We start from the raw sequence: 27,820 nt of genomic DNA on the forward strand, positions 1-27,820 counted from the left end.
CAACTCATGTTTTGACATGTTACTAAATAAATATTCGTATATGAGACCATTTTAAGCATTACTAACGATATTGGCATGTGATATGTAAGCAGCAGACTGCACTTTGTAGAATAGTATATTCTTAAATATTATCATTATTACTCATCATGGATGAGCGTTCAAGTCCTTTGAAATGTGCGCCACCTCCAATGAAGCGCGGTCGCATGTCCATAAATTGGCAACGCTGTATAATATGTCCAAATATTACACAAGAGACTCTCAGTATGACAACTGAAAGACGTTTTACAACCTTAATGAATGCTTTTAGGCAAAGACAAGAAGATGTGTTTAGGTTATTTTTGAGTGAATTTGATGTATTAGAGGCATTGTTGGTTTATCAAGGAAGAAGGCTTCATTGATAAGATAGAATCTTACAAGGCATGTGCTTAGTCAGATAACATCGGCAATGAGAGCAAGTGTGTGTCTTGTCCAGGTTGATAGTATGAAATTCAAAACAGTGTAGCTGTGGCCATTGATTGACACATTAAAATCATCCATTGACTGGGACAATTTACGTGAACGTTTGTCTGTAACGACCACTGTTCACGACGTACCTACGATAGACATTTAAACTGTGGGGTCTCCAAGGGTTTCTTAACGCCTTTAATTATAAAATAATTCGAAAAATTAATCAGGAATAACCTTTGTGTTTTGATTTATATAATTGATATAAATCAAAATATCGTGTTATTTCTGATTAATTTTTCGAATTACTTTATTTAGGTGTTGAGAACCTTTGGTGACCCCATAGTTTAAGTATCTTTAAAAAGTACATAGTGAGCATTGGTCGTTACATACAAACGTTCACCTAAATTGTCCCAGTCAATGGATGATTTTAATGTGTCAATCAATGGCCACAGCTACACTGTTTTGAATTTCATACTAAATGTCACGATGAAGCAAAACCAGCTGCAATGAAAAGGAATAAAAATCATGTACAAGATCTAATTGTTTATATAACAGAAAATATGACAAATCTATTTGACGTTGATAATCACCCCCGTCAGCTTACTAACATTTCAACTGGTCTCCATGCAAGTCACGACATTGAAGATTCACTATTAAAATCAGTTGAAACTGGAAGAACTAAAATGAAGATATTTTTTGAGTCTTCTCTATCAACAGACAAGGCAGGTAGCTTTTGCCATCCCATCCAAAGATCAGGACTGAAGACCTTTGAAGATATGAACCCCAAAGTACAACTCAAATGGAAATCTGGGCAAGTTGTAAAAGGTAATTTGAATCCCGAGCTTGAGTTTAGACGTGCACTATCTGTAACTAATTAAATGTAGAGATGACGTATCTGTGGAAACTGTTTTGTCCTATCCAACTGCATTATTTCATGACGATGGAACTATGAGGAAGACAAATAAGTCTGATCTTGCCTATAAAATGGAAAATTAAGTAGGATCAGTCCCTAACGTTCCTCCATTCGACCACAGTGCTACCGTACTAATAAGAGATGGCATGAGCTAAGTTCAGTCATTTGATGTTAAAAGGATGTCCACATTTGGAGAATTGGCCAAATCTTATATTATGCAGGTACAATCATGCTTCCGATTCACAGAAAAGGTTGTTGATGTCTTCGATCGCTATGACACTGAACATTCCATAAAATCAGCAGAGCGACATAGACGATCGGCAACAACAACTACGCAAAAAGTTTATCATATCCCTGAAGGCCGAACTGTTCCAGACTTGAAAAAAAATCTATCAAGCAACAAAAACAAGCAAGCTCTGATTACTTTCCTTGGTAATTATCTGAGCAGCAATTTGTCTGATATGTTCCAGGAGGAAAATAAATGTTTAGTTCTTGCCGGTGCATTTTCCAATCCAGAAATAGTGCGACAACTCTCTAATGAGCATGTAATCGATCTCCAATACCTTTTCTGTTCGCACGAAGAAGCAGACGCAAGAATATTGCTTCATGTTATACACTCTGATAAAATCTTTCAGCAGTTGAATATAAGGGGACGAATCATAGTCAAGGGTTCTATTACTTGTGCTCTGTGTTCATTATTTCAAGGTTCTTGTACATGTGTTGACTGAACAAATGTGGTTTTGACGGGGTCAACTAATTCTCTTAGGGACAGAAGAAGGTACATACCAATCCATGAGTTAAGTAAATCTTTTTCACCTTTACTAGCTAACATTCTTTCTACAGTGCATGCTTTAACTGTTTGTGATACCACTTCCGCTATATTTGGGTTTGGCAAAAAGACTGTATTCAAGTTGATCAGAAAATCTCCGAGTAAGTTTACAAATCTCCAAAACTTTGACAAGATTGATTTTTCCACATCGCTGTCAGCAGCCAGAGAGCTTATTTCAAGCTTGTATGACCAAAAAGACAAATTCGCTTCATCACATGTTGACTTAAACAAGTTACGTGTTAAACTTGCAACATGCAAAGACACAAGTTTGTTGCGGTTGCCACCAATCGAACCTGCATTCAAAGAACATGTTTTGCGGTCCTGTCTTCAAACGAAAAAACTCGATCACCCAAATCCTTTGACTCTTTATGAATACGGATGGAAAAAGAGTTCACATGGACCGGATCCAGTCTACTTTTTAAGCAAGATGACGTCCGATTTCCTGCAAGATTTAATATGTTCTTGCAAGGGGAAATATATATGTAGCAAGTCATGTATTTGCCGAGACCAACAGATGTCTTGCACTGAGCTTTGTCCATGTCAGGGTAGTGTTACCTGCCAAAATATATATTCTTAGGAGGACATCGACCTCGAAGATCATTTGAATGACGATGATTAAGATGAAAACGATATCATTGACTAATAGCGAAAGTGTATTTGAGCAAAGGGGCAACATAAAGTTTAATTTGCCTCACTTTTATTCAATGTAAATATGTATATTATTATTAATTTTGTGTTTTTGTAATAAATGTAATAGCTGAAATAAATGGTTGTGTACTTAAGTTCCGTATGCGATGATAGTGGTAGTTAAAAATAAAAAATAAATTTAGAATTATTTTTTTTTAAATTAAAAAAACCAAACCTTGATAGTGATCTTCGACCTTGACGTGGTTGGCAAGCTTAAGATAATTAAATCATAGTGTATTTATAACTGTCGAACTAACAGGAGACCAAAATAACATATATTGTTAACTGTGTCGTAAACATGGTAAATGTGCGCTTTTAAGCAGTTTTACAATATGTTTTAATATAGTTTTATCAATATTTTGTCGGTATAAAAAACATGCTAGGCGAGACATTAGAACTTAAAAACAAAACTAGTTATATATGTTATTAATATAAAACCAATAGAATTTGTGTGTTTTCGATGCAAAATTAAATATTACCGAGCGTTTTCCGTCAATACCCGTAAAAATTATGATTTTTACAAAAATACGAGATTTTTTCATTTTAAACACTTTTTTTTAATTTTATTTTAGAAACAAAAATTAGATAGACTATAGTTTATCAAATGATACATTTCATATTATATTGCAGATGAATTTGTTTTTCAACTGCATTTTTTCGAACAATATCGTCAAATCATGACTTACATTTTTCCCCTTTTTTGGCCGTTTTTAGAAAAATGTGACCATTTCCCAATTTGACGACCAGGCAATTCTGAATGTACGATAAAAGACCTTTCAAATTATATATTATATAGTCGTGTGTTAGGTAGGTGCATCAAAAACCTCCGAATCCTTGTTTTGGCGCTCGCCTATACAGGCAGTAGTTGGTAACTTCAAATTTTAAAGATGTTATGTAAATATTATCTATATGTAGATATCCGAAAGGTTTGTTAGTTTTACTTCCTTTTTGAAATTAAATACTTTTGAAAATTTGTGCCTTTGCACTCAATGATCATTCTAATTATAAAATCAAAATTATTTAAAAAAAAAAAAGAAGGTCATATTAGAATATAGGATGTATAAAATTTGAACATCGGTTATGTACTATTGCATTATAAGATCGATATTTGCTGAATTCTAATTATTATTTGTTTTTATTCTTTATAATTTGATTGTTTTATAGTTTTATTTTCGTTGGAAAAGGGGGTTAGTGTTGGGGTCGTTGATCCAAGTAAAAGAATATTATTGGTTTACTGACTAGCAGAATATGTTTCATACATGTACAAATGTATATTAAGGTTGAAAAAAAAATAATGCATAGTTTATATTTGTTATTTTCGTGGGATTTTGTCTGATGCTTGGTCCGTTTCTGTGTGTGTTAGTAACGTAGTGTTGTGTCGTTGTTCTCTTCTTTTTTTTTTCTTTTTTTTTGCACACTTATCATTTATTCTAATATTCTGAATCAAATATTACAAAATATTCAGTTATAATTATTTGTTTGACTTGTCTCTAAAAATGCCATGTTTTAGTTTTTGTATAAGACGTTGTTCTCCTCTTATATTTATGCGTTTCCGTCAGTTTTAGTTTGTTACCCCGATTTTGTTTTTTGTCCATGGATTTATGAGTTTGAACAGCGGTATACTACTGTTGCCTTTATTTACGCAGGTTTTTTAAGAGAAATATGATAAACACTAAGGTCAAGCTCTCAGTTTACAGAGGATATAATATTTTGTGCAAAAAAGTGTATCATGTTGCTATACAAACAATATTCTAACTTTCTATCTATATTTTTCTTTTCCAACTGACTGTATATTTTTGTCAAAATATAATAAATTTGTTCACAATTATCTTTTGTTTTCGGAAATCAATTTTCTTTCTTCTTGTTTTATCACAATATAATGGAATTTGAATCGTTAGAATTGTGCATGCTGTTAATCTATCTTTAGTGCAAAAACTCTGTACGTGACGACCCTAAATTAAATCATTGTTTAATGTAGCAAGCTCTCAGTGCCAGCATTATGATCACTACGGCGAATACGTTTTCCTTGTGAAAAACATTGTTTATGTGTGTCACTATCGATACAAATAGGCATCACATTTTAGTGTCCATCCATGTTAGTTTGTCTGGTAGATGGAGACAAAAACATCTTAATGACATCGCTGGGCTCACTGTCTTGAAAAACACGTTCAAGAATATATACATGTAACCATGTTAAACAATAAATAAAAACAAAATTTACAATGTAGGGTTTTCTTCTTTAGCATCCAACTATTTCTCAAAACAATTGAAAAACTCTATCTGAAAACAAAAATAATAGCTATCATATGTAAATATGTTTGTTCTATTCTATGATTCAAATACTCGTAGTCTGTATCATTATCATATAACCTGTTCAAAGAAAAATAGTTAGACAGCAACCACATAATACTGACAAAAAAATGTTATCTAAAGTTCAAAACAATCTTCCCATTTTGACTTTCTATAAAATTTAGGATTACCGCTAAAGACCAAAGTTTACTTTACCATGTTTTACTTGGTCATTTCGACATCGTCAATATATTTGATTATATCATATATTATAATGTCAGGTTTTTAGAGAAGTTAATGTTGACGCATCGTAAGACGGCGTGCACGAAGTTGACGGCAACTATAAAATACACTTTTAAAAGGAGTTTTATACAACCGTGTTTAAAATATCTTTATATGAGAATTTTTTTCATGATAAAATTATGAATAATAGCCTTTAAAATCCTTATTTCTAGTAAGGCTATCAAAATTAAATCATTAAAGTATGAAACGAACATAGAGAAAAAACGACAAAAATATGTGAAACTTGTAACATTGAATAAGCATAGAATGAAATTCAAAACAGTGTGGCTGTGGCCATTGATTGGCACATTAAATTCATCCATTGACTGGGACAATTTACGTGAACGTTTGTCTGTAACGACCACTGTTGGAATTTTGGATCCTCAATGCTCTTCAACTTTGTACTTGTTTGGCTTTATAAATATTTTGATATGAGCGTCACTGATGAGTCTTATGTAGACGAAACGCGCGTCTGGCGTACTAAATTATAATCCTGGTGCCTTTGATAACTATATTCACGACGTACCTACGATAGACATTTAAACTGTGGGGCCACCAAGGTTTCTTAACGCCTTTAATTATAAAAATAATTAGAAAAATTAATTAGAAATAACCTTTATGTTTTGATTTATATAATTGATATAAATCAAAACATCGTGTTATTTCTGATTAATTTTTTCGAATTACTTTATTAAGGTGTTGAGAACCTTTGGTGACCCCATAGTTTAAGTGTCTTTAAAAAGTACACAGTGAGCAATGGTCGTTACATACAAACGTTCACCTAAATTGTCCCAGTCAATGGATGAATTTAATGTGTCAATCAATGGCCACAGCCACACTGTTTTGAATTTCATTCTAAAATAGAGATCTTGATCTAAAATTTATACAAATTCAACATATTTTCCCAAATTTTTGTATAATAGATTTTTTTCGGATTAAAAATTTCACGTCATACGAAATTCAGCGCAAAAAATTCAATAACGACCATCGTGGATGCTTTTGGGATGTAGTTCGTTACGTGTAAGAAGTAGTAATTTAGAGGAATTAATATTCGAAAATGGAAGAATCGAAAAAGCAATACGTTGAACGTTTATGTTAAAAATTATGTGTTAAACTAAGTGTCCAGTGTTTTTGTTACGCTTATGTTTTTTAGAGGAAAATGACGACGTTGTAAATGATTTTAGTAATTTGAAGACGTTACGTTTGTGGACTCAGCTTTGTGCACGCCGTCTAACTCTTGGCCACGAAATTGATACTCGAAACTACAAATCCAGTATTTTGAGTGGTTGAATTCTGAGTTTGAGGACAATAATCTTATTCGAAATTTTTATAACCACAAAGCCTCGCTTCATTCTGCGTTCATGCAATTCATGTTGTTTTCACTGGTGTTGATTATTCTAACTTAAATAAAAAAGACTTGAACATCGTTTAACTACTGCTGCATCTTACTTGACCGTGCTGGATGAATTAACAATGATTGGGAAATGATATTAGTAGTGCCAAAAATACTTTATTTACAACGTTTTTGGTCCTCAGCTTTCAAATATTCTGCTAAGAGCGTTCGTGATGAAGGTAAATATAGAAATACGCTTCGGACACATGAAATTCATAACATGTTTTCCATTATTTTTTTTACTTTATCATAAACCTTTTTAACTAGCATAATATTTAGACAGAAGGGCAATTTTTAACTTAAATTCTACAATATAGTTGGGAGAACTTAAATTTAAACAAAAATATTTTTCTCCCAATTGAATGTATATTGCAATTCTCTTAACTAGGTACAAATGTTCAAATTAAAATACCTACCGAATCTACGTATCCTACAAAGCCTGGTGCATACTTAGAATCCTTCCCTATCTCCATGGCACAGGAGGAAGATTTTATCGTCGATACTAAAATAGTTAGATTTACAATTTTTTGAAAAAAATCTATAAAAAATATTTTCAAAAAACATAAAATGACAACGACCTCGATCCTGTTAACAGATCTAGAACATTTCCATTGATACGTTCAAATCATGTAATGTATCAATTTATAAGTTTGAATGTTCCTTTGGTATCTTTCGCTTCTCTTGTAGTTAAATTAGTACTTCGAAACAAGGATAATAACATAAGTAAAATGATCAGTAAAGATTTCATTCTAATAACATATGGACGTCTAACTTAATATCAGCAGCAATACTTTGTGTTACCGAAAAGCTATAACTCTATGCTCTGATTTTGTCCTATTTGATCACTTATTAAAGATCATAAATGACGGCGTGCACAAAGTTGACGGCAACTGTAAACTACGCTTTTTCAATAGCTTTAAACATATAATATCTATATGTATTTATAATATTTTTTGAAGAAGAATTGTTTATCATGATAAAATTATGAATGCATGCCATAAGAATCCACATTACTAGTAAGGTAAATTAATATTCAATCTATAAAGCATGAAACGGACATATAGAAAACGGCAAAAAATCGGTGTAACTTGTAACATTAAATTAGCATAAAATAGAGTTTTTGACCTAAAACTTATACAAATTTAACATTGTATCCCACATTTTCGTATAATAGAATTGTTCAGATTCGGACTCTAACATTATATGAAATTTACCGCAAAAAAATCAAAAACGACCATGGTAGATATGCTTGGAATGATCTTGGTTATGTGTAAGAAATAGTAATTTGGAAGGTTTATAATCAAAGTGGACGAATCGGTTAGAAAAAATGTGTAATTGCTATCTTTTTATTTTTAAAATAACTTGGTATTCGAAATGTGCAAAACCAGAGGTTTAATAAAATCTGCAACATATGAATGATTCGATAGTCCAGACTGAACACCTGAATTTTTTTAATGTCCAGCTATTATGTTACATTCTAAAGAAATTGCGTTTTGACGCTGTTTTCTGAAAAGGATCCACGGCATCGTCGCTAATTATTTCCATTATACTGCTCGTAGCAAATATTTATTTATATTTTCAAAATGTGCATTTGCTGCACTTTTTGTTCGAAAAAAAAGAGATATGTTGAACGTGAATGTTTAGAATTATGTGGTAAACTGATTGTCCAGTGTTTTTGTTACGCTTACGTTTTCTAAGGGAAAATACCGACGTCGTAAATGGTTTTTGTAATTTGAAGACGTTACATTTGTAGACTCAGCTTTGTGCACGCCGTCATACCTATGCAAAATAGTCGTATCATCCATACCAGACATTTGGACGTCAAGGGTAGAATATATAGATATATGACGATGTGGTATGAGTGCCAATGAGACAACTCTCCATCCAAGACACAATTTATAAAAGTAAACCATTGTATGTCAAGGTACGGCCTTTATCACGGAACATTGGCTCACACCGAACAGCAAGCTATAAAAGGCCCAAAAAATACTAGTGTAAAACCATTCAAACGGGAAAACTAACGGTATCATCTATGTAAAAAAAACGAGAAACTAGAAAGACTTATGAACCACATAAACAAACGACGCCTACTGAACATCAGATTCCTGACTTAGGACAGGTGTAAACAATTGCAGCAGGATTAAACGTGTTAATGGTACCAAACCTTCTCTCTTACCAGAAACAATAGTGTAACATCAAAGCATAGAAAGAACCACTATAAAATATCAATTGATATTGCTCAACTCAATCAAAAAACGTAACACAAATTAACACACAATGAACGAATAAATGTTATATATGATACAATGTAATTACAAAGTTAATAAAAATAAGGGATAAATAATTAAAGTAAAAGTGAAATGTTAAACAATTTCAGAAAAAAAAACATCAACTTTAAAAAACTGCATTTTAAATTTTAGTTATCTGTAAAAATTACACTGTACCAAGTCCGGAATATGATCCATTAGTTTGATTTGTTTGAGCTTTTGATTTTGCCATTTCATTAGGGACTTTCCGTTTTGAATTTGTCTCGGAATTCGGTATTTTTGTACCGAGATAATAAAAATATATCGATCATTCTTTTGCATTTCATAGAAGGTAGTTATGATGCTTAGTCATGCAAATTATAATCTAATACGAATTTTAAGTTACAAGACAGATTCTTCGACTTTCACTTCGCTGCAAATACCATTCATTTTCCTGGAATTGTGAGTTATGTCCCTGAATAGCTCTAAATGGAGAGAGAACATGACAATCTGGCAAACGTTGTAAGGACAAAATGCGGGGACTGGATGAAAATTGCAAGTAAAGCATAAAAATACAGATAATTCAAAACAATGACATTTATATCTATGTGATAACTGTTCTTTTCTAGATTGAGATACTTCAATTTTATTCGGGGGATTCTACACTGAAATTTACTACAAAAGGAACGATTTTTCGTACCCTTTTGTTATTTTCCATTTTTGGACGGTGATGTTCCTTTGACACCATCAAACTGTGTTTATATATCACAATTTGTTCACTATGTCCTTGTATGTTGTGACGTTTTGGATTTCAATGAACGTTATCTTTGTCTAATTGGTTAATTATCATTTCAGGTATTACCTGTAGAAAACTTCAAACGGGATATCATATCTTCATTTTAACGGAGATGTTGTTTACCGATCTCGGAAATATATAAACGATCGAGTAATCTTCTTAATTGTTTAAATAAACTTTTAAAAAGTATAATTAAATTAACTTTTCAATAAAAAATATAATTATATTTATATATAAGTATAATTGAATAAACTTTTTAATAAAAATTGAAGGCCATACTTTGACCTATACTGGTTTACTTTAAAAAAAAATGTTACTTCGATGGAGAGTTGTCTCATTAGCACTCGTACAACATCTTCGTATATCTATTTGACCTAACCAGTAACTGCAATTACTGTTAGATCTGTACTTAGGTGGTTGTTAGCGCCTTCAAACGAGTTTAACCCGTCACATTATGTATGTGTCTGTCACATGTCAGAAGCCTGTAATTCAGTGGTAGTCGTATGTTGGTGTGTGCCATAAATTAATAGTTACAAGGTCTAATCAGCTATTAAAAAAATCTTGAAAATAAAGACAGGATTTTGAATGATATTATTCTTTGTTATCATTAGCTAAAACAGTTTAAATCTTATAATGAACAGCACACGATGTGTGCTCCATGCAGAGAAGGAACATGCACGTCTAGTTTACCAATGAGCCTGTCGCCTTGTATGGTGTTTGACCAAATTTTAGCACCTGAATTCATGCAGTTTTTGTAGGGGTTCATGTTGCTGAGTATTTTGTTATCTATATTGTATTGTGTGGACTTTCGATGAATCATCGTTTTTCGCTTTATGTCATGGCGTTGTATGAAAACTGATACTGTAGCATATTAGTTTCAAGGTCAAACTAAAATAAAAAAATAATAAAATGCTTACTTCCCATATAACCATGATCCCGATCTGTCTCGGTGAACATTCTTATCTCACCCTCCATTCCAACTATGAAAAGTACGATCCAATCACTAAAATCCTGAAAATATTAATAATTGAGTTATAATTGACTGATTAATGTACAAAGAAGCATGACTGTTGGGTTGTTTTTAACATTAATCATTGACCATTTGATAAATTACAATTATCAATATGAGGTAAATTGAAGACGTCAGCGTATTTAAAGTTATATGAACTATCTTCTAACTTATTTTAAATACGAAAAATAGTTCCATACTAAACATATATTTCATCACATAGAATGTCTACTTACAACATTATCTATTTGCAGATTTAGTGGTGAATTGTTGTTGAGAATAAAATTACCAGCAATGGATTTCTGAACCGGATTTATTGTAACGCCATAATATGGAGCACGGTTACTACAAGGTCCGTCTCCAAATAGATTGTAGTTTTTATCTTCATAAGTAAAATCTTCCATTGTTTTGAAACGGACCATGAACTTAAATTTGTGTGCAAACGTAATGTAACTCATGCCCCATATTGTAATAATTCCGTCCCCATAAAACGTTACAGCCGTTTTACCAGTACTCCCCGTCACTGGGTTGAATTTTAGTGTACTTGTTGGTAACGATGGAACACTTCCGTCCTCAGACAGTGTTGTTCTGTCAAATAAGAACTGGAAATAAGGACGACAGCTTATTACTTTATCGTTCTGTTCTACAAAATAATGAATGAATGAATGAATGAATGAATGAATGAATGAATGAAAGAAAGAATAGTTTTTGCAAGAGATCACATGACATGCTATGGCAATGCATAATATATAGACTATTTTGACAAAAGACTGATAAATGAGAACAACACAATATATATATAAAAATATTACTAAGCAATAATATCAGATCTAGCATTCCGTGCATTCTTCAAATAGTTGTAGTGGTTTTGAGTAGAAAATTGATGCATATTTTTTAAAAACACAATTAATGAAAACTACCATTTCTATATAACCAAAGTAGATTATCTGCATGGTTCCTTTTGGAAAAATAGATCCTCCTGAACTCAAGTAGGATATATATCTTTGGTTTTCAATCTTTTGAGTTTACGCGTTCCAGATGTTTGAAATTCAGAAAAACGCTTCCCACGCACGACCAAATTTTATTAAGTTTCGTTTTCATTTTAAAGGGCAATGAATTTCATATATAAAAAAGCATAAAGCAGAGAACCCAAGAAGTTGGAACGCATTGTATTGCTGAGCTCTTTATTACCAGTCATCTTACCCGTCGTAAAATAATTTCCTGAAATAAAATTCTATATAACATATCGTTTGCTTGATTCAAGAAAAAAATGTAAATATTTATCTAAAATTGAGAATGGAAAATGGGAATATGTCGAAGAGACACAGTCAAACTAAAGAGTAGATAACAGCTGAAGTTCCCCAATGGGTCCTCAACGAAGCGAGAAAATCCCGCACCCGGAGGTGGGCCTCAGCTGGCCCCTGATCAAAAATGTGTACTAGTTCAGTGAAAATTGACATCATACTAAACTCTAAAACATAAAAATGAACTAAAATTAAAAATCATACAAGACGAACAAAAACCAGCGGCCCCTGAATTAAGACAGGCGCTAAAATGCGGCGGGGTGGAAAATGTTTTGTGAGACCTCAGCCCTCCTCTATTCCTCTAGCCAATGTAAAAAAAAATCACTAAGCAATACGACCAGTTACTCAGTTCAAAAGAATTCCGAGTCTGATGTCAGAAAATGTTACAAAAGAAACTAAGCAAAATGACATACAATATAAATAAATACCATGTCGACTTCGCCTTTTATGTTTAATGCTATATACATAATTGTATAAAGAAAACTGAACATTTTTTAAAAGAAGATACGCCTAATAGGTAGACACAAACAAGGAAAATATTCTAACAAAAACAAAGCGTATGTAATACGTGCATGATTAACCTATAGGTATCTTGTAAAACAGATATGTGCTTTGTAAGTATAGAAAGAAAACTAAGTTCAGCATGTTAGTGGAGTCACTTCTAAATACAACAAAGCACGTGTGTTTGATATAATATCAATTACTTTTGTATTAACAATAAACGATATTGACAATGAGATATGTATATATTGAGTTAAATTTGTTTACTTTTTTTTGTGTCACTTAGAGGATATGGTGATGATATCACTGTCAATGAAAGTCTCTGTTCATTTAATTCACAACTTTGTAGTCGAACTTTATGCATATTCTATAAAATAGTTTTCTAGTTTGATGACAGCATCTTAAATTCTATATATGTAGTTGTTTGATATTTCTGCCGTTTGATTACTGTTTCAATGCAGTATACCCAATCTTAATATGAATTCTGTATGATAACTGGACAATGCATATAGTCTCCCCAGATCTGCAATGCTGATAGTCTCCCCAGATCTACAATACAGATAGTCTCCCCAGATCTACAATACAGATAGTCTCCCCAGATCTACAATACAGATAGTCTCCCCAGATATGCATATAGTTAGCTTTGTCTGAATCTGTAAACATATTTTGCGTGATGAGCCTTAAATTTTTTCCTCTTAACCTTACCTAATATCCTTTCGGTAATAACAAAAACTGCCACCCTTGGTATTCTTGTTAATTTTGGCTTTATACAATCACAGTACGAAGGTGAATACGTATAACCAGCTTTGCATTGTCTAAGAATAGCATAACCATTAATATGTATGATATAATACGACGGATCTGTCACTGCTTCAAGGTGGCAGCCTAAGAAGTAAAGCACTGAGATAATTATTTACGTAAGATTAAAAATAGATAAATTGAAAGATTTATGAGCAATTCATGTCAAAAGCTGATCATTAGAAAAAAAATAAACTATTAAAGCAGTAAAATTTTATTTTGTTCTCAAATTAAAACAATAAAACAGTCATTGTATGTAAAGATGACGTGTAATTGCATCGTCTATCAAATGAAAGTAGTGAAATTTGATAAGTTACTAAAAAGAAGGTATTTACGTTAACTTAAAAAGAAATTAATAAAATCTCTATTTAAGAAACTAGGAAATTTTATTAGAAAAACATAAGCTATTTGAGTATTGAAATGTACTTAATGAAAAATAAAATAAGCAGCCACTCCATATAAAGAAGATGTGTGTAATAATATAATATAAAAATTAAGAATCTTTACATTTAAAGTGATCAAATGATATATGGCACCCGATGATTTTAAGTCACAGTCATAACTTAAGTTGTCCTTTTCAGACACAAATGTGGATCTTACTAAATCCTCTTCCCTAAATTTTTCATGTGTGTGTGGGTGTGTTTGTTTGTTTGGTTTTTTTTTTTTTTTTTTTGTTTGTTTGATTGATTGACATATTGATCCTTGACAAATGTCACTATTCTTGAACATTAATAAAGACGGCTCTTACGCAATCTGCCGAAGAATACAACGCCTGCAATACTTTTGGTTAGTTGATAAAGTTACTAACTGCTATATATTTTTCGTCACATTATAACGTAATCACCTTTTTATGTATTTTTGTAACTGAACTCTGAAAATTCAACCAGGAAGCGGACATACGTTTATCAATTGCTTTGATTAAAACTATAAAGAGGCCCTAGAGATCTTGTATCGCTAACATTGAATCCATAAGTAATATTTCTTGCGTAATAGAGGCGACCAAAAATATATTAATCAATTCGGTATATTTATACAATATGTCTCGACCAGGATCAGGGATGACAATCAAAACTGTTACTTTTAAAGGCGTTTATAGTGGAGCAGAATGTTTGCCTTGCAAACCGATTTTATGAGAGATTCAGGTAACAGTATTCTGTGGAGAAAAACGTGCCACTCTCGCAACACGGTACAAATGATTTAACGGCCCGATTCTGACCAAACGTGGCTGTGTATTTATACATCCGACAAAAAACGAACGGGAGTTCTACTACTTAGTTGGGATATTTCACATTCTTATTTCTAGTCCAGCCTTTTAGGGGAACGGATGGAAGACATCACCATTGTATATTATAAATGTAAATCAAAACACTTTTGAAGTTATATAGGCTTTGCTAGGTTTATGTTTTACCGATCTTCAAAACCGACTATTATAACAAATCAAGGAAACCAAAATAAATACTTGAGGAAATCCATGATCTTCATATAGAGTTTCATGTTATGCATGCTTCGACCATCACGCGTATCTACAGGAAGTCAAAATGACACACTCGGGAATTGAATACAATCGGTTAATAAAAGATTAAACAACTTTTCTGAGTTCTAAAGATCTACAGATCTAAACAAACAGGTCGCTTTTGAGTTGATTGAGACATGTAAATGTCATACGATTGTGCAGAGGGTATATAGCTACTGAGAAATGGGAAGTTGACAACCAAAACGTTGAAATCATCATCTTTGTCGTAAATTCTAGTATGATACAATCTTATTCCATAATTGATTGTTTTGAGATTTTCATTTGTTTTAGTATGACCAGTGGCAAATTTTTCATGCATAGTCAAAACAGGAACAAAGCGACCAATAATTTCATTAGGAACGATCGGAAAATTAGATCTCCAAGGATGATGAATTAACTATTTATACCACCATTAGCAAATATATGACCCTTTTTTCATTTTTTAATTATTCTTTATCTATTGTAGTTTTCAAGATCTTAAGCAAAAACACAAACAAATGGTAATGATAGTCATTTAGAGGCAATAGCTCTAATAATGATTCAACCAACAATATCGGCCATTTGTAAGTTGGTAGATCGTGTTTTCCTGACTAATTTTGCTAATAACTTTCAATGCTAAGGTGTAGTCTTAAACTTGCAGTGAGGTGAGAGTTTTTTGGGTGTTTTATGTTGTTGTTGCTCAATGCTCAAGAGCCTCACAGCGACTTTGAGATGAAGGACAGCAATAAAAGAGCTGTTCATTTGCTTTTGGTTTTTTTTGTGCATGTACTGATTCTGGGTCATGGATAGATACTCCATACCCTTTGTTCTTCTATTGTACGTCTCTGTTCTAACCAATACATTACATACAGATTACAAGGACGCAAATCGATTGTAATATCCCATGACGGTCAAAAGGATTGAGTGTGTGGTAAAGTTTATCTTAACAATAATTGAGAATATGTCTTACAAATTTAATACCTGGATTGGTTCGAGCAGCAGGGAACAAGTTGGTTTGGACTGTTTGACTGTTACATGGTAGAAATTGATCTAATAGGTACATCGCCGTTAAAATAAACATCTACAAGAAAAATAAATTCATTATAAAAAACACAAGGAAAGAGAAAAAAATGTTTACAAAATACATACCAAATAAATTCATCCCTCGGGATAATAGTTGACATCCGGATAAATTAATATTAAATTGAATATAAAATTTATTATCAGATGAACGATGACAAATGTATTTATATATAAACAATATCTTTTAATATTGCTTAAAAGAAAAAAAACGACACAAATTAAAATGCCATAAACAAAAACCGCCAACAGAATAGGTCGCAGGGTTTGTTAATTGATTTTTAAAATGTTTGACTCTAGATGGCATCATCATGCCATATCTGCTGTTTTTCTTGTGATTCGTTTACCTCGCTTACAATATCTATGAAAAAAATACAAGCTGTAAAGATGCCATATACACAAAAAAAAAAACGTATAATTATGTTTGTAACAACATATCGTCAAGATCTCAAACTTGAATCAGCAAAAATGCTTGACATGTGTAATCTTCCTTTCATCTTCTATAACCAAATTATAAAGGCTGATAAAACATCGCGCAGAGGGGTCGACAAAATTATTCTTTAAATCAGATAAATAGGTCATTTGTTATCTTATTGGAAAATAACAATTAATGGCAATTTTAACGTCATAACAAAAACACATACTAGTACTTCCTATTTCCAGATCTGTGATCAAACATGGTTTACATATCGTTCAATAATCATTTGAGAAACATATTCTACCAACAAATCTCAAGCCACACTAAATATTATTGTTATATACATTATGCACTTTCATGGATCTGCCATCTGTCGATACCTGTATCTTGGCATTACATAGGGTCATAACACTATGGTTGTGAGTTCTTACCCCGCTCGTGCGGGTCTACTTTAAAACACCAACTATCAATCAATCAATCACAAGGTCGTGTTTTTCTCTGACTGTTTATGACGTCTTTACATTAAATCCATTGAATTTTGGATGTGTATTGATTGATAATTTGGTCTTAGATTTTATTTTTGAATTATTATTGACTTTGAAACAGCTGTCAGTAACTGAGCGTACTGTCAGATATGTACTTAATGTCTTTTTGTTGTTGGGATGTACAAGTACCCGACCACGTCCACTCTGTGGTTTTGTTAGAAGTATTTCTATTTGTATATCCATCTGATGAACATGTCTCAGCTGATTGTTATAGTCCGTTCTAATGTTGTACTTTGACACCACTGCTCTTGGTTAGGTAAGGGTTGCGATCCCGTTTACTTGGTTAATTCCGCCACATCCTGTATGTGCCTGTCCCGAGCCATGCAGGAGCTTGTAATTCAGTAGTTTTTTTTTGGTATTAATCAGACAGTTAGTTTTCTCTTTTTAATTGTTTTACATTGTATTTTCGGGGCCTTTTATAGCTGACTATGCGGTATGGGCTTCGCTCATTGTTGAAGGCCGTACGGTGACATCTAGTTGCAAATTTCTGTGTCATTTGGTCTCTTGTGAAGAGTTGTCTCATAGACAATCATACCACAATTTCTTTCTACATTCAGATGTATACCAATGACCATGCATGGTGGGGTCACTGTACATCATAGATCAGAGATTTGAAATCTAGACCATGGATTTATTTGCGTTTGAAACCGCTTTTATTAGAGATGTGTCATAGAACAGATATCAAAGTATTTGTCAAGGAGTGAAAGCAAGAGCAACATAAACCATAAAAAGCCTCGAAAGAACCGTGGTGCTTCAGAAGAATGAATATCATATACATCCACAGTGTCATCTGTATTACAGATATTCCATAACTGTCACAAAATTAATCAAATTAGTGTTGACAGACATGGCCTTCGCATTTATTTATTTTTTGAAGAGATAACTTCAATGTTACAATTGAGAACCCTTAGGTCATTAGCTACTTTGAAAGCAGCAAGCCTATGTTATAACTTGTTATAAAAAAACAAGCCCTAGGAAGCAGTTAATTAAGATCAGAAAACGACGGAGTTTTTTATTTAGGATTATTAAAAGCAAACAAAAAGAGGCGGATTTCAAGCCTTTTGTCGGATACTAGAAAACAATAAATCATAAATAATTTTCCTGAATAGAGAACATCCCTGAATTTGCATGTTAAAACGGTTGTAATAAAGTAACAATTACTGCGTTGTATACGTGCACAAATGGTACTGCACCATGACAATTCTACTTAGCTATTATAATGTTACAATAATTATTTCTTAATGGTAAACTAAGTACATAAAATGACATGTTAATAACAAGAAACACGAACGGTACATGTGCGGAAGTGTGAAGCAGTTATGTTTGATGTTCTAACGTACGGCATACGTAGCATGTAAATGATTAATGTGTGCAATTGAGACTGAAAAAATGAAGTACGTATCTAGGTATTGAGCGATAGCACATAACATTTTTAGAAGAAATACACATTACAACATTTTTTTTAATTCTGGGGATGGCTTCAGCTATCTTTGCTTCGATCATTTTTTATTGAAAAAAATGTAAAATAAGGACGTAAGCGGACGATCTGAAGTTTGTTTGAGAAATAAATAATCTTGCTTTATCATATAATTTAATGAAACTACTATTCTGATCCTAATTCGATCCGCATGCCAAATGAAACTAGTAGTATCGTCGGTTGCAGATTCAGGTGTATAAACCACTGAGTCTCTCTGAAACTTGAACAATATCTGTTTTTTTTTCTATTATTATATTTTTTTAAATTCCACATGCTACATTTGGCAGATTTTTTAAAATACCATTTAGGACAATTACGTCCCTTTTGTCGGACACATGATCAGCCCCTTGTTGGTGTTCTATTAAATTTTCATCAAAACTTCTAAGAAATTCATATATTTGGCAATTGTGTATTTCTAAATTTTTGAAAATCGTTTAGTTTACTTGTAACTAGAACATCACGAGCATATAAACATGGGGAACATAATTTTTATACTTGCTAAAATCCGTGTTATTTATTTTGTATACAATTATTATTTTTTGTTTTTTTATTTTTAGGCTTCCTTTTAAATTTGAAGTTCACGAACCCTGAACAGCTGTTACAAGTCAATTTTATTGTTCTACTACCTGAATTATAAATATTTTTCTTTTTTAATTCTTCAAAATGTAATTGTTTTTATAATTTTACTCTTTAATTACTGAAATAAATAAAATAATACGAACCATATCCATATTTCCATCAATTTTATTTCTATCCGTCTCCGTCTTAAACAATAAATAAACAAATGTGTATTGGACATACTTTATATGTCAATTACTCTCAGGTAATTAATTAGATAAAATCGTTCTACACCCTATGTCCTGTATACTTCGTCTAGATTGACTTGTACAAAATACGACCGTCTTGTCCCCTAGGCGGAAATAAAAAGATTACGACTTAAGATATAAGTAATAATTCTAGTTCATCTTTGTCTTAATAAAAAAATTAACAAAATATAAAATTATAGCAATAAGTAGTATAATCATCAGGATTTATCAAACCAACAATAGAATGGTTAGTCAGAAAAAACAAGTTTTTTGAGAGGGGAAGAAAACGTCTTGTGCTCTATGATTGACGACATTGTATCTTTTATGCATGGTGTTTATAATAGATATAGGAAGATGTGGTGTGAGTGCCAATGAGACAACCCTCCATTCAAATAACAATTAAAAAAAAATTGAACCATTATAGGTCAATGTACGGCCTTCAACACGGAGCCTTGGCTCACACCGAACAACAAGCTATAAAGGGCCCCAAAATTACTAGTGTAAAACCATTCAAACGGGAAAACCAACGGTCTAATCTATATAAAAAAAACGAGAAACGAGAAACACGTATAAATTACATAAACAAACGACAACTACTGTACATCAGATTCCTGACTTAGGACAGGTGCAAACATTTGCAGCGGGATTAAACGTTTTAATGGTACCAAACCTTCTCCCTTTTTCTGAAACAATAGCATAACATCACAACATAGAAAAACATACGATAAAATATCAATTGGTAGGCTTAACTCAATCAAAAAACGTAAATAAGCATACCTTGATTTTGTTATTATCTATGTAGGAGATATTAAGGTTTTTGACAATGAGACAGCAACGCAACGACACAATATACAAAAGTCATACTCTGGATTTAACCTGTCTTTTTAAATTTTCACGGACAGTGACCTGCTCCCTGCTATCCTGTTAAGCTCTTTGTTCTTGAATTAAAATAAAAAGCTGGTAGATTGTTACCTGAAGATGTCAAATTTAAAATAATTGCAATTGTAAAGGTTCTTGTTTGATTTTTAAACAAAGACCTTATAGAAACTAAGGCCAATGTTTGCTAAAAAAAATAGAGGCGAATGATACCAAAGGGACTTTCAAACTCAAAAGTCGAAAATAAAATGACAACGCCATGGCTAAAAAAAGTCAAAGACAAACAGACAAACAATAGTACACAAAACACAAAATAGAAAACTAAAGACTGTGTCACAAAAAACTGGGAGTGATCTCAGGTGCTCCAGAAGGGTAAACAGATCCTGCTCAACATGTCGCACCCGTCGTGTTGCTCATGTTAGTACAAACCCGGTAATAAGTCTAAGGTCACATACGGGAAAAGGGGACGTGATTGTAGTTACGACAATAGGAACATGTACGCTACCATCTGTGAAACAGATATTCCTTAACGGTCAACCAACTCGTCACGATGGCTTTTCTTTAAACCTTGACAAATAATAGTTAGCCAAGCAAGCAATTTTACAAGCAGATTATCATGATAGAGGTTTCTGAACCTGCAATGGCTGAATAAAAGTTTATTAAACACAACCAAAGGACAGGTGTTCTACATTCCAATGAGAACCAACCTGTTTGTTCCTTTTCTCTTCGACTTGTTTCATCATACAGGAGCTTCACCTTACTCTATACATGTACGATGTATTATTATGTTTGGTAAACGTTGTTTTCAACAGCACCATATAGGTTGCCATGGTTTATATATAACCATTGTAACAACTCTTGGAGTGGCTCGTAGATGGCCTACTTGGATGCAATATGTCGGTCTTAACCATCATACCCTTTATAAATGGTATGCTTTATTTCCAGACGTTCTACAGGTCGACTCCTTTTGCAGAACCTAATATTATTATGTTCTCGTTCAAATCATACATGAAATATTTGTGGCTGAATGTAACATAAGCAACCAACCTATCCCATGCGGCCGTAAAACCCAGGTTGTAGAAGTGCTTCCGTTTGGCAGTGTGTGATATACAAATACGCATCCATGCATGTCAGATCATGTTTTGTATGTCGTATACATGTATGAAGGATGATCTAAAAGTACACCATTTACTTGCCTTTATACATCATGTACTGTCTTACAATCTTAGATAAAGCCGACGCAGAAAGGCATATTTAGACTACAACAAATGGAAGTTTTTAACGACATTGACTGGATTTACTAGACCAAATAATCTGTCTCTTCGTGTTTATTTTTTACATTTCATATTTCCTATTTATCATTTGGATTTTTCATTTTTTTTTAACACAGACAGTGTCCAAAAGAAAATAAAAAATATCAAAGGTCAAAATGAGGAAAATGAAATATGGGAAGGGTGAAATATAGACACAGGAGACAGAAAAATTCAGTCTATGGCTATACAGCCCTTACACGGTCGGTAACTAGACTAATGAATTCTATATATAGCCTAGTTGGTCGCGTGGTCTAGGATACTGGACATATTGCAGGCGGTGTCGCCACGATTTCAAAGATGCAGGGGTTCGAATCTTGCTGAGAAAAGAACAACCACTTTGGTTACGCATTTGACGATCTAATATTTTATGAGAATAGATGGTCGATTCGCTTTGAAGAAAAAATGCCAATATCTTCTCTAGAATATGCATGAAATATTTGCTACTGGACGTTAAACAAACATTTATCAACCCAAATGCTGTTTAGTAGTGTCTGCTTGTTCAGCATTATAATATTGTGAGTGTCCATAAATGATTTTTATAGAGGGTATTTTCTTACGAGGAAGATAATGAACCAAGGGTTTAAAATGGTTTAAAGTTGAAGACATCCATTCGAAAGTTTTACGAACACATTCATAAATAAGTTGATATTTTTGGACATGTGTTGTCGCTTTTGCTTTGGTTTTTTCTTTTTATAATTGGTAAATAAAAATATACAAAAATAATTATGTTTTATTATTTTAACTTATCTTTTTTTGCTTATCTTTCTTTAACCGTTCGATTTAAGATACGTGTACCGTGATATTTTTGGTATTAATTTTGTTTGGGTTGCTGTCTCATTGACGTAATCACCAAGTTATTTACATCCAAAGGTGGTCGACGCCTGAAATGTTTGAGGAACTATATAAAGAGTCAACTTACGTTTTCACAATGTCATGTGATTTTCGACATAAAATATTTTGGAGATGCATACGTTATCAATGTACATTCAGAGAAAGGAAGATAACCCAAAGAATTGAGGAAAATTCTTGACAATTTCTATTTTTTTTACAAATAGCCAAATCCTCACTTTAGCCATTTTTGATACAAACTTTCTCCAATGAAGCCATTAATATAAATTATGGAGATAATAAATAGGGTGACCTTTCGAAGATTATTCTTGAAATCTTAGATTTTAAAGAAAGACTACAAAAGATATTTGCATGCAAAAACAAATTATTCAACAACGAGAGCTTAAGCCTTTATATTCATTCGGTATAGTTATCTACTACAAAATACAAGCTCTCTATAGACCGAATTTAAACGAATACATACTAACATACACATGGCCTCTCTCGGCCTTTGAGACGACAAATTGCGATACAAACGTTTCCATTGCTGCTTTTTTTCTGGTGTGTTTTTTTGCTTTGTATGTACTGAATGGCAATGATACATATCCTATGTGTTTTTTCCTAAACAACAATATAAAAAGCACAACAGTACTGTGCAAGCAACCTTACAAAGAAACACTATATGTATGTCAGTCTATCAACATGCAGGGGTTTCACCAGATTTATAAAATAGAAGCCTCTATATACGTAAAATAAAACTCAACTAAGTTGTCCCAAGAGCAGTTCTTAGACTTTATTTATCGCAACAGGTTGTTTGATAGCGGTGTATATCAAATTTTGGAGCAGGCCTCTTTCGATCTTCCTAAAGAGATGTTGCATATGCAAGAGTTGCGAAACGTGCAGACTGTGTATCTGCATTATTAAATCGATTTCCACAACTGGGATAATTTATGATAAAATAACATCACAAAAAGAACAGAACCAGAATCAACCAACAATTAACATATAAAAAAACGAATAAACTTGCAAAAATTTATCGAAGTCCAAAACCCTCTTTGACGCGGCATTTTAGTGTAACGTCGTGTTGTAGGAACATCGTGAACAACGTTAGTATTCTACCTACTTGCATCGGATCAACTTATTCAGACCCGGCATAGCTTTGTATCCGGATCAAACAAGACATCCCCTCTAAATCCTCTGCTTAAGTTTTACCGCCCTAATGTATATGCTCACTCAGAAGACCAGTTCGGTTTCACTTATGGAAGCAAAATGAAATATAATACTTAAAACTAGCTATTGCAATAATATATATAACTTCTGCAAAAAATATCTTACGACTAGATTTTCAAGAAATGGTCACGATTCGTAATGACGTTACGCACGTTATTGCGTCAATACTGTGTATTCAACAAGTCCACACTAATAAACAGCTTTTCTATAAAAATCATAACAGTTAAGATATATAAAACTTTTATCCATAGACTAGAAAGGTAAATACTATTGTGAAAAAAAGTGCAAATTGTTTTATCATACTTTACTATGGTCTAAAATAAGGACAACATATTGACAAATTAAACATCAAAAATATGCGTGTCAGACGTAAGACTATACGCATAATAACTTTAGCAGTGGTGTTTGTGTTCTTCAAAACAGTGTTATATCCACGAAAATTCGAATGAATGATATGCTTTATATATAAAGTATTACAATATTACTCAATATGCGTTCCTGTAACGATCAACGCTATTTTTTGGTAAAAACAAATAGTGGTCATTATGGTCAGATTTTGGAAAATGTTAAGTTATCAAAATTTATAGATTTTAAAATATAAGATTATATGATATTTCGTTTGTGTAAATTATGCTGACAAAAGTACATACATAGACCATATCAGAATCGAGTTTTTGAAGTACTCACACTTCATATAAAAATGCAACGGCTTCTTGCAAATGTCTTGCAAGATGTCCAATGTCGGATTTTGCCGCTTTTTACAATAAATTAGATTAGTTGCATGCTACATAGTGCTTTTCCGTAATTGTGCTTTAACTTTGCAAAACAGCTACATAGTTTTTAATAATTTGTGTAGTCAAAACGACTTCGTTTTCAAAGAAATGAAATGTCTTGCAAGTTTGTTAACTGGACGATTTTCATACGTTTTCAACGTTGTCTATTCGGGGTACGCTATTTATGGTGGATCATCTCTATATTTCCTCAGACAGAATTTTCTTGATGGTCAGATACCATCAATAAGACCACAAAGTATAAAAAAAATCCGATGACTGGGGTTGTTCGTTTAGATGAGGTTCTTATGTTGTGAAAAAGTTAGTATCATGAGAGGATAAATCCTCTTTTTCAAATTTTCAAATTTGGGAAGCGTAAAACTTCGATTTTTTTTTAATTTCTCTGCAATAAGATTCATATGTATAGAAAATGAAATTGGACCTAAAGCGTGCAATTGGCTATATACCTCTCCACATCATACAAAGCTTGTAAATTTCTGACAATCGTTTCATTTCTTAATCTAATTGTACCGTTATTAGTAAATTGAATTTTATTAGCAAGACCCATTTAACTTGTTATTCCCGATAAACTTTTTATAGTAAAGCAAAATATATATCTTCCTCCTTTTCGGATCTAAATGGGGAAACATTGCATTTTATTACGTTTTATGTCAATTGGTCTCTGGTAGAGAGTTGTCTCATTGGCACTCATCATACCGTATATATATCTCATTTCATATAGATTTATGCATTACCCAAATACGATATATTTTGTTGTTTGTTGCTTACGTTAATTTCAGTGGGAAATATTCAATGCATATTCAGTACAACCAAACATTATAAGTATCCATATTGATGTGCAAAACAAAAATTACAAGCGAAATGAAAAAACTTATCCCAAATAATCATTAATCGCCGTAAAACAAGAAATTGACGTTACCATTTGAGACGCAATATCGTGCTTAACGTCAATGTAAAGTCAAGCTGTTTTTACTTATTTTGACATTTATTATAATTGATTTACGTGAAATCTATTTATTTGTACTTCAATTTACCAGATCTTTTATTTGCAGTATCTAAGAAAGTCATTACAGCCGAACAAATCTGTAAAATATACATCTTTATACCAAAAGATATGGTTAAATTTTAAGTTTGTTAGCTTTTCGAACATCGAACAGATAATTTTTAGGTTGAAATTATAAACTGTTGGTATAATTATGCATATGTTTTAAGTTTATATTGTTTAGTTTAGTTTAAGTATTTCATAAAAACAAATATAAACTTAAAATGATACAATAAATTCGATAACCAGTTAGGTCAAAACATATTTTACAACCAGAATAGAATAATTTAATTTTTGAACAAAACTAATATCCATCAAAGCTACGCATGAAAAAATGCACAAAATTAATTGAAAAAAACAAAAAATTACTTCATATTGTAATATTCTTTTGTTACGAATTTATCAATGTTTAAAAATATTATGATATTTCTACAGTTTTATATTTTCCGATACTTCTATAAATTTTCCCATTTGATCTTTTTAACGTTGAAAACAGCATCAAAATTCTGCCTTTATCCGTGGTTGCTATAAGACGCCTTCTTATTTTCTTATGAATCGGAGTTCCTCCAGACACTTGTCAAAAACAAGAGGATCAAAGAAGCCAGATTATTTAATTTCACTTTCAGATATATTGATGATGTTCTTTCCATAAACAATTCGAACTTTTCTGATTGGGTTCCATTAATATATCCCCCAGAACTAGAGAATAAAGAAACAACAGACACGGCTTCCTCCGCCTCATTTTTAGACTTATATCTCGAATTTGTCTTACACATGCAGTCATCTCAGTACCAGAATCTATGACAAACGAGACGATTTTAATTTTGAAATTATAAATTTCCCCCACCTTAGTAGCAATATACCAACTTGTATATGCGACTTTTTGTATTTCTTTGGTTCTTATAACATGACTCTGTACTTTAAAAGATCCCGTCAGTATGATATTGTTCTATTTTATGTCATTATGATATATTTCTATTATGAATTATAAAATACGTTGAACCATAAACGTCAAAATCATTCAATCGCGTAGTGGAATTAACTATTTGTGGATTCTTATAAATTATATAACTTTTGGACTATTTTCAATCTCGGTCTATTTCTGAAATTTATTCTTACATACTTTTGATTTTTTAACCCTATATGCTAACATTGCCTGTATATGTAAATTTTAAAATTGTTTGTATGCACATTGAACGACAAATCTATGTAACGTGTAAAATTTTCTGACGTCAGACACACAAATCAATGAATGTGTTTGTAGATAGATGTTTTTGTGTTCTGTTAAATTGGTCCTTTTAAAATTGTTATACGATGATGACTGATGTACCCATATTTTGACTATTTTAATTATTGTGTCTGTTTAGTTAACGCATCAATGTAAATATAACGGAATTTGATGAGAATGTCATTAAAGTGGAAGGGTTAGCGCTATAAAACCAGGTTTAATCCACCATTTTCTACATTTGAAAATGCCTGTACCAAGTCAGGAATATGACGGTTCTTGTCCATTCGTTTTTGATGCGTTTTGTTATTTGATTTTGCCATGTGATTATGGACTTTCTGAATTGATTTTCCTCTAAGTTCAATATTTTTGTGATTTTACTTTTTTCCTGTACAGTTGTTGTTCGAGGTCCGCGTTCGAAGTATAAATAGTGGGTAGCTATTCAGTGTAAGTTGTGCCTACCGACCGTTCAAGTGTTGTATAGCCAGTCAAAGTCGTTAAAACTTCCATTTGTTGTGCAAGTTGTCATTCGTATCCGAGACGTTGAAAGAAGAAGAATAGACAGGTGGACCGTTAATATCTTGAGGTTAATATTTAAAGACGAGTAGCAGGATTGGTCAAACAAAGTGGAGTGTTTGAAACCAATCTAATTAAAATATTGATCTCTGATTACGTTATACTACATCATATGTCATATGTAGTATAACGTAATCAGAGATCAATATTTTAATTAGATTGGTTTGAAACCTGTTGAGAAGATATAGATAGTTTTGGTTCCGACCGTAGAAGTTGTATAAACAGGGTTAGTGCTAAGGTTTTGCGTTCCACATCCGTCTCACTATTGCAGTGAGTGTTTGCTGATAAACCATACCTTAGTGCTACCCTGTTCCAACAGTTTTATAAATATATTTTAATAAAGTTTCATACGTCGAAAGTTTACAACAGTTGGAATAGTTTTTATACATTCGTTTTGATAGGTTTCAGCCCGTTTGATACATTTAGGTTTCAGTCCGTTCGATACATTTCGGTTCAGCCCCGTTTTATACATTTAGGTTTCAGCCCGTGTGATAAATTAAGGTTAAGCCCCGTTTCATACATTTAGGTTTCAGACCCGTTCCATACATTTAGGTTACAGACCAGTTCCAAACATTTAGGTTTCAGACCAGTTCCAAACATCTAGGTTTCAGACCAGTTCCAAACATT

General features: G+C 32.4%; 2 protein-coding genes across 2 annotated transcripts in view; one reads left to right on the plus strand and one right to left on the minus strand.

The window, feature by feature from the left end:
- Window positions 1–27,820, plus strand: part of LOC139520256 (myosin regulatory light chain A, smooth adductor muscle-like) — a 396,856-nt gene that overhangs the window by 355,817 nt on the left and 13,219 nt on the right. The gene's annotated exons all lie outside the window — the stretch shown is intronic.
- Window positions 4,803–27,820, minus strand: part of LOC139520255 (uncharacterized) — a 56,496-nt gene continuing 33,478 nt past the window's right edge. Inside the window, exons 2-7 of the mRNA XM_071312746.1 lie at window positions 15,968–16,067; window positions 13,402–13,581; window positions 11,128–11,534; window positions 10,800–10,893; window positions 7,257–7,342; window positions 4,803–5,156 (exon numbers count right to left, since the gene is read on the minus strand). Coding sequence (XP_071168847.1) covers window positions 5,127–5,156; window positions 7,257–7,342; window positions 10,800–10,893; window positions 11,128–11,534; window positions 13,402–13,581; window positions 15,968–16,067 — 897 coding nt within the window. The 3' untranslated portion in view covers window positions 4,803–5,126. The remainder of the gene's footprint in view (window positions 5,157–7,256; window positions 7,343–10,799; window positions 10,894–11,127; window positions 11,535–13,401; window positions 13,582–15,967; window positions 16,068–27,820) is intronic.

The sequence above is a fragment of the Mytilus edulis genome, chromosome 4 (assembly GCF_963676685.1).
Source record: "Mytilus edulis chromosome 4, xbMytEdul2.2, whole genome shotgun sequence".
NCBI classification, from domain to species: domain Eukaryota; kingdom Metazoa; phylum Mollusca; class Bivalvia; order Mytilida; family Mytilidae; genus Mytilus; species Mytilus edulis.